The sequence below is a fragment of the Kryptolebias marmoratus genome, linkage group LG13, assembly GCF_001649575.2.
Source record: "Kryptolebias marmoratus isolate JLee-2015 linkage group LG13, ASM164957v2, whole genome shotgun sequence".
Classification (NCBI taxonomy): domain Eukaryota; kingdom Metazoa; phylum Chordata; class Actinopteri; order Cyprinodontiformes; family Rivulidae; genus Kryptolebias; species Kryptolebias marmoratus.
Window position 1 is genome coordinate 26,869,732 of NC_051442.1, and position 8,105 is coordinate 26,877,836.

Below are 8,105 nucleotides of genomic sequence, written 5' to 3' on the forward strand. Positions count from 1 at the left end.
AAAAGTGGCGTGTGAGCGTGTGCGCTTCACAAAATGCGTGTGTCTCACGGCCAATGCGTGAAAAAAATTCAAAGTGTTAACTTCACATGGAGCCTAATCTTTAGTTTGAACCACAAAAGGCTGAAGAATAGCATCTAATTTAATTTGGGTACGTCTTTTCCAGGCTTCTTGAGCTTTTTGAGGTGGAGTGGTAAGGGGTTAACGTGCCTCTCATAAACCTTTCTGTTTCTGCCTTCCCCTATTGCCATGATGTTAGAAAAAAAAGACCTAGCACTCCTTGAAGAACCCACGTCACTTTCTGCTTTTCATGCTGGAGTTTTAGACTAAGCTCACTACTAACACCAAATTTTAACTCAACATTTTTAAACTTCACTGAGTTATAGCCATTTTTGTGTCAGATAAGGCAGATTAGCTGTGGCAGTCATCTTGAACTGGGTTGACTCCAAAAGTTAATCAGCTGTAGAAGTTCATCCAACAATAACTTTCTTATAGTTTCATTGCAATTCATCCAGTGGTTTAAGAGATATTTTGCTAACTGACAAACAGTGTTGACACCAACAGGTAAGGTTAAAGCGAAGATGTTGTGCAATGTGTTGCTCTTGAAGAATGTGTTGAGATGGTCCTCAGCTGCTACCGGACCAAATTTGAGATCAATATTTGTAAAATTAACTAACTTATAGCCATTTTTGTGTTTCCAATCACTTTATGTGGCAGCCATCTTGAAGTGGGTTGACTCTAAAAGTTAGTCAATTGTAGATGTACTCCTAATGTTCCATTCAAGTTTGTCCAGTGGTTCATGAGATATTTTGCTAATGATACAAACAAATGGACACAGGCAGACAAACATGGACAAACACATCAGTTGTAGATGCACACACTCACAAGTCAGCGTTGCTTTGCGTCAGGCACAAAGCACAATGCCAGCTTTTGTAACCTGAATACGAGTTTAAACGCCAAACAACTCATCTGCAGCTGGAAACAACACAGAGGTCAGAATGTGTCGTTTGTGCAAACAAAAGCTCCAACTGTCGCTAACCAACAGAAGCTGTGCTCAGGTGAGGGCAAGAGTTTAGAACGTCAGCAAAATGAAGATATACAGCAGGAATTTTTTTTTTTTGCATATCACTATAAAAGTAGCTGAAAATGCAGTTTGAACTTTAAGATCCTGGAAATTGTTTTTCTTTGAACTGACCACTGATAACAGCAAACATACACACTTATATTTATAAACCTGACAGTCCAATCTGCACACAAATGCAAAATAAAAGCCTAGAATTCCTTCAAGGAATGCATATCACCCACTGCCTCTTATGCCAAAGTTTCAGAGTTTAGACATCCCATGTGAAGAAATCACGTAGTTGTAGCTGTTTCAGTCAAATTCAGTTGGAGATGAACATCCAGTGAGATATTTTACTGACAAACAGGGTTGACTCCTACAGTTAGGGTTTTAAGCAAGGATGTTGCACAATGTGTTGCTTTCAAAGTGTGTGTTCAGAACCTCACTCAGCTACTACCACAATAAATTTTAGCTCAATATCTGAAAAATGGACTGAAGCTGTAGCCATTTTTGTATTGCTTTGCTGTGGCGGACATATTGACTAAGCTCAACTACAGTAGGTAGTCATTTGTAGATGTCAACACAATCATTACTTTTTTAGGTTCGTTAAAATCCACTCACTGTTTCACAGTACAGACAGACAAACACACCCACATACACAGGCAAAAACATTGTTGCTCCGCCTTTGCCAGTGGGCGATAATAATGTATTAGTTAGTCAAATTTCTTCCATCACCATAAGCTCCAGTCCATCATGGCCCACGCCATTTCAGGGACACAGATTCCAGCATCTACTATCAGCCTGTTGATGCAAGATATTGCTGGTCCACCAAAGACTATTGTATATGAATTCTACATTTGAAGTTTTTCCTGGAAATGAAAATTTAAAACTTTTTTTTTAATATACATAGTTATTACATGCATTCTCAACAGGACTGATGTCTCAATCAAAGGCCTGGCATTCCAAGAAGGAATGCATATCAGCGGCCATCTTTCATGCCAGTTTTAGATTAAGATCACCTTATGAAGAGAAATGACAGTGTTGTAGTCATTATGGTCAAACTTTGTAAATGACGTTATGCCCAATCGTATGCTATATTGTGAGGTCTATGCTTGAAGTGTGTGTTGAGGATGACTCTCAGCTACTACCACACCAGGTTTGAGCTCAAAATCTATAAAAATGACTAAGTTATATTCATTTTTGTGTTGATTAAGGTCGATCAGATGAGGCAGACATCTTGATTAGGGCTGACTCCAATAGGTAATCAGGTGCAGAAGTAGATCCAATCAATACTTTCTTTGAGTTTCACAAAATGGTTCATACGATATTTTGCAAACAGGCAGGCAGAGATGACTGTAATAAGTCATGGTTTAAAAGACAAGTTTTAAAAACAAATCTACCCTGAAAAGTTAGCGCTCACACTGTGTGTTGAGGATGACTCTCAGCTACTACCACACAAAGTGTGAACGTCCTTATAGCCATTTTTGTGTTTGCTAAGGTCGCTTGGCTTTTGCGGCCATCTTGAATGGGGTGAAAGTTAATTCGTGGTAGATGCACATCCAGTGATTACTTTCACTTTCATTTAAATCTGTCCACTAGTTCATAGTTTTGCTAACAGCCAAGCACAGACAGACTCAGACACGGGCAAAAACAACATCCGCTTAATGCTAATGAAACTATATCGTTGTGATGTTTGCTCAGTCACGTTTGGCTAAATGTTCCTGAAGTCTGTCTGTAAAAGTGCAGCTTATGTCATATCATTGCATCGTACCGCTAACAGCAGCTGTTTAAACGCTCTGACAATCTAAGATAATGGTGGAGAAACCAGTTTTCTTTTTATTGTTTAACAAAAGCAACGAGTCGCGGATGGCATTGGGGTAAAGTTCCGACTGGCGTCTCACAGACTGATAAGGAAGCAGCTTGTTTATTAAAAAAGATAGAAGCTAACTAAGCAGTAATATTTGTATTATTTGCTTCTGATAGCGTTTACCGACAGCTCGACAGTATTCCTAAACAGCCTTTTGTTTCCCCCATTATCTTATGGTTTAACTCTAGTAGGTCAGGTGCCGTTTAAGCTAACATATAGCATATAAACAAAGTCAAGTTAACTCAGCCATATAAATCAGCTACTTATTGTTTAAACACAAAGAATCGTACGTACCACAACCTAATGTTTACGTTATTTTAGGGGCGAATGTACATTAAGGCTGCCATCCGAAAGTCACGTTTAATGACCTCTGGAATTCGCAGTTTCACGGTAAATGATGCAGAAACGTTTCACTCACAAAATTCTGCGACGTAAAAGGAGACGACATAATTCTCCTCACACCAGTCCAGCGTTGAGGTCGGCCGCCCCCAGTACCCTTGTCTGTCTATCAAGGGAGCCATGATGTGAAGAGGAGGAAGCGGCGAGCACTAACGGATTTGTAGTCCCATCACACCAGGAGCGCCGCACGAGCCCTCCTCCTCGCGCCGATGGAGGGTCAGACAAAACAGATTCAGTTGAACTGCCCTTACCCTTGGCTTTCTACGGAAGCCCATTGCCGACATTTTTATATTAAAAAATCCAAGTCTGCATCTCATATTTGTCTTAGCATCTCATAATTGTGACTTAACGTCTTATTACTAGGCGATATCTCAAAATTATGATTCAGCATCTTATAATCATTAGACATACTATCAAAACCATGCTATATCTCATATTTATGACATAACATCTCAAAATTTTGACTTAGCATGTGATAATTAAGAAATATTATTTAATATATGAATTATTATTTTGTGAAATATTGTTCCATATATGAAATATGTTAGGTCCTATTTTTTAAATATTTGATAACTATGACATGCTTGGTCATAAATGTATAAACATCTAATAAACAAAAAATGCTAAATCATAATTTTGAGATAGTATTTTTTAATAATAAGATACTAAATAATTTTGATTAAAAAGTATCTTAAATACATTGTTGTGATGAGTGATCTAACCACTTGGCTAAATTGCTTGTTAAGTTATCATGTGTGAGGAGACGGTGCAGGGTGAGCTGAGGAGCACCGGGCAGTTAATAGTTTATGGTGTAAAGATTCATAGAGTTGTTGGGAGTTGTGTGCATGCAAGCTACCACTAAATTATTTAGTTTACTCTTTCCCTCTCCATAGTTTGGATGCTTTGTTTGTGAATTTGTTAGAGCTATCACTACATGTGTTGAAGTTCATAATGTTGCAGTTAGATTGCCTTTGATTGACACCTCATGTACATTACTGGACAGAAATGTTAGTTTGAACATAAAGTGTGATTTAGGAGTTCTAATGCTTATTTTACTTGTCATTTGTTTCTTCTGTGTCAATATTAAAAATTGACTTAGCAATTATTGTTAAGGTTGTAGCTTAAAGTACTGCAAAGCAACCAAATTAGTGCTAAACTTTAATTTTGTTGTTACAGATTTGTTATTTCTTAATTGGGAATCTTACTTTCTACAAATTAGAAGTTAGTTAGATATTGTATTTCAGTTTATTGTTTAATGGTGAAGCTTGTAATGGTCTTGGGATTAGTTTTTCACATTGTGTATTTGTTTTGTTTCAGAACCACACACACAACCATGAACCAATAGACATGTATTCTAACTGTTATGGAAAATAAAGAAGAAAGAAAACTGCAAGGACATCTTTACTGTGTATCTTAATCGATCCCCCCTGGTGGTCACAACTTAAAACCAGTGAATTAATCTAGCTATATTACATATATGCTCAGTTGTAATTTTGAGATTGCATCTTTTAATAGTAAAATACTAATTGTAATTTTAATAATTATTTTATAAATATGATTTGCTAAGGCATAATTTTAAGATAGTATTTCATAATAATAAGATGATCTTGTTATCACTGTCTTTTGCTTTTCCGGGTCTGGGTCGCAAGGGCAGCATCCTTAACAAGGAAGCTCAGACTGTCCTATCCCTAGCTATCCGCACCAGCTCCTTTGGAGGGACCCTAAGGCGTTCCCAGGCCAGCTGAGAGATGTAATCCCTCCAGCATGTCTTGGGTCGGCTCCAGGCCTCCTCCCAAAAGGACATGCCTGAAAATCCTCCATAGGGAAGTGTCCAGGTGGCATCCTAACCAGATCTCCAACCACCTAACCCTATCTCTAAGGCTGAGCCCAACCACCCTGTGGAGGAAATGGGGGTTGGAATGTAAATTGACCAGTAAATCAAGAGCTTTGCTTTTCATCTTAGCTCCCTTTTCACGACAACTAATTGGTTGATTCCCAGCATCAATGTGGACACTGCTCAATTTCCCACTCCCTCCTTCCCTCACTTATAAACAAGACCCCAAGGTACTTTGATTCTCCCCTGACCTGTAGTGGGTAGTCCACCCTTTTCTGTCTGAGAACCATGGCCTCAGCTTTAGAGTTGTTTCATTTCACTTCTATAAAGCGTCTTCTGAATGATTCTTTGTCTCACCCTTCACCTATGCCATTTGAGACCTTATCAGGGGCCAGATGCATTGGACAACATAGCTTCTAGGATTATTAGGGCACTCAAACATCTCCACCACAATAAGGGGAATCATAATATACTAAGTCATAATTTTAGTAAGCTCCCCGCGACCTAAAAGTGGAGAAGCGGGTAAAGAAAATGGATGGATGGATGAATATCGATAAATATGATATGCTAATTCGCAATTCTGAGATAGACTTCTAATAATGAGATGCTAAGCTATAATTTCAGCAAAAATCAGTTTCCATAGTCAACTTTTTAAATAGGGGCAGATATTATAAGATTTTTTTCTTCTTCTGCTACCTTTCATTTTTTTTGTTTGATTTGCATTTTTTTTGTATGTGAATGTTTTGTTTCTTAAAATGAAAATGAATAAACTGAATAAAAAAAAAAAACTTTCATAAAAACTATAAAACACCAACAACCACTAGCTTGGCAATAAATTCAATATTATGAAATGATGGGATTTTTGACAATAATGGAAAAAATCATAATTGCAGTAGTTATATGTTCTTGTTCACATACAAAGCCACACACAGTCAGACAAACAGAAATACTGAAAAACAAAATCATTATTTTTTTTTTCTTCCAGTTTGGATAATACAAAGCCAAAAATAAGCCAGTTTCACTTTAGAACTTAAAGAGATATTCTAAATATTTTCAAATGGGGTTCTGTGTAAAGGTTATGAAGACTTAAAGAGATAGTCTGGTTCTGGTTCTGGTTGTAGAAAATAGAGTATGAAGAAAGAGGAAAACGTTCAACAAAGAGTCTTGTTATTGGCTAGCCAAATCACTACTGTTTTATAGTGTTATATAGTCAAATAAACCAATAAAACTTTAATAGAAGTCTATATTAGCTAAAACTAAACCTCTACAATAGTTTGTCACTGGTTCTCAACTGATCAAAGTCTGTGATACATGAATGTCAGTGTCCTGACGCTACTGAATATATCAGTCTGTCTGATCAGTGTGTCTAGTCAGTTCAAAAGATTGCCCAACTCCTGGCAGACTGATACATTCCACAGCTTCAGCACAGACTATTCCTCACACACATACATTCTTCTCATAACACGGTTGTTGTTCGGTTGAAGAAACAGCAGCAAACTAAAAAAAACGGTGCCAGGCAAACATGTAGAGGTTTAATGTGACCTTTCACCCCAGTATGTTGCTTTTGAGAAAGAATTGTGCTATAAGCTTAAAAACAACCCCAAAACTTGCATTTGTTGGGCCAGGCAATAGCCTAGCCTGGACAAGGACTTTTGCCTCTTTCTCCAACTCTGTGCGCTATGACTGATGTCATGGCTAATAAAGTGCTCACTGCTGATAACTATTTGACCGAATATCACCTGAAAAATAGCCAAACTATTCCTTTTAGGCAGCTCCAGTCTAAAATACTTTATTTACTTTTACGTCACCATCAGTTCTGCACAGTTCTTACGCAGTTATTTACATAAAATGAAGTGATTATTTGCAAGTGCAAACAACTGCAAACAATTATGAGAAGAAAAAAGAAAAACAGAATGTAGTGTAGCCGAGTTAATTTTATTTATTTATTCATTTAGATTTTTCTTATGAACCTTCTGAAAACATTTTTCTGTTAATTTGACATGTCTGTCATCGTCTTTGCATTTCGCAGGGCTGTTTCAGTACTATATTGCTTTTAATTTTTGGGGGGTCCTAGACATTGTTCTGGGAGGACGGTTATTAGTGTTACACAAAGCAAGGTTCTGTGACGTAGTTACAGCCATAGAAATAATATAATATAAGAGTAGCCTCATGGACCGCTCTCGCCTATTGTAGCTGACGAGATTTAGGGCGACCATCTTGGAAGGGTCGTCTGCTGGTCTAAGTGTAATGTGTTCTACAGGCACCATCAAGTATCAGCACATTTATTCAATAATAACTCGCTGAATAGTAATCATTGTGCAACCAATGTGCAGCGCAGTAAAACATTTTAGGCATACAGCTATTAAAACTGCATGTACTGTATATGGACATATGGTTCAGCATATTTAAATATTCTTGGTGGGATGCAATATTTTAATGTATGATATGTTTTGCAAGATACAGCCAAAGACGCATTTTATTCACACACACACACACACACACACATAAAAAAAATAATAAAAAAAATTCCCTTCTCACCAGTGGCGGCTGGCCAATAGAGGGCGCTAGGGCGCCGCCCCACCACTCACAATATCTTGAATAAGACGTAAAAAAATTAAATAAAAATTAAATAGTACATTAAATTTATTTCGAAATATATGTATATATATATATATTTAGTTGTGAAAGATAAATATTTTATAGTTAATGATAAGTAAAGTTGTTTCGTTCTTCGACATTGTCTGATTAGTGACGTATTTCCGCCCCGGGGCGCAAAAATCTTTGTCCATAGACTCTCATTAAAAGTTGTACATGCGCAGTAGCTCCTCTTCAGTACAAGAGATAGGACCGTTCAGGGCGCAACTCTCCTGCGCCCTGAGCTGCTGAATGCAGCTCGGTTTACATTTCACCGCCTCCCGCCACCGGAGCGTGGGACTCCCGCCACGGGC

At 37.7% G+C, this 8,105-nt stretch overlaps 1 protein-coding gene across 1 annotated transcript in view; it reads right to left on the reverse strand.

The window, feature by feature from the left end:
• Window positions 1-3,545, reverse strand: part of acer3 (alkaline ceramidase 3) — an 18,824-nt gene extending 15,279 nt beyond the window's left edge. Inside the window, exon 1 of the mRNA XM_037979018.1 lies at window positions 3,343-3,545. Within this exon, the coding sequence (XP_037834946.1) occupies window positions 3,343-3,445 (103 nt within the window). The 5' untranslated portion in view covers window positions 3,446-3,545. The remainder of the gene's footprint in view (window positions 1-3,342) is intronic.
• Window positions 3,546-8,105: the final 4,560 nt, after the last annotated feature.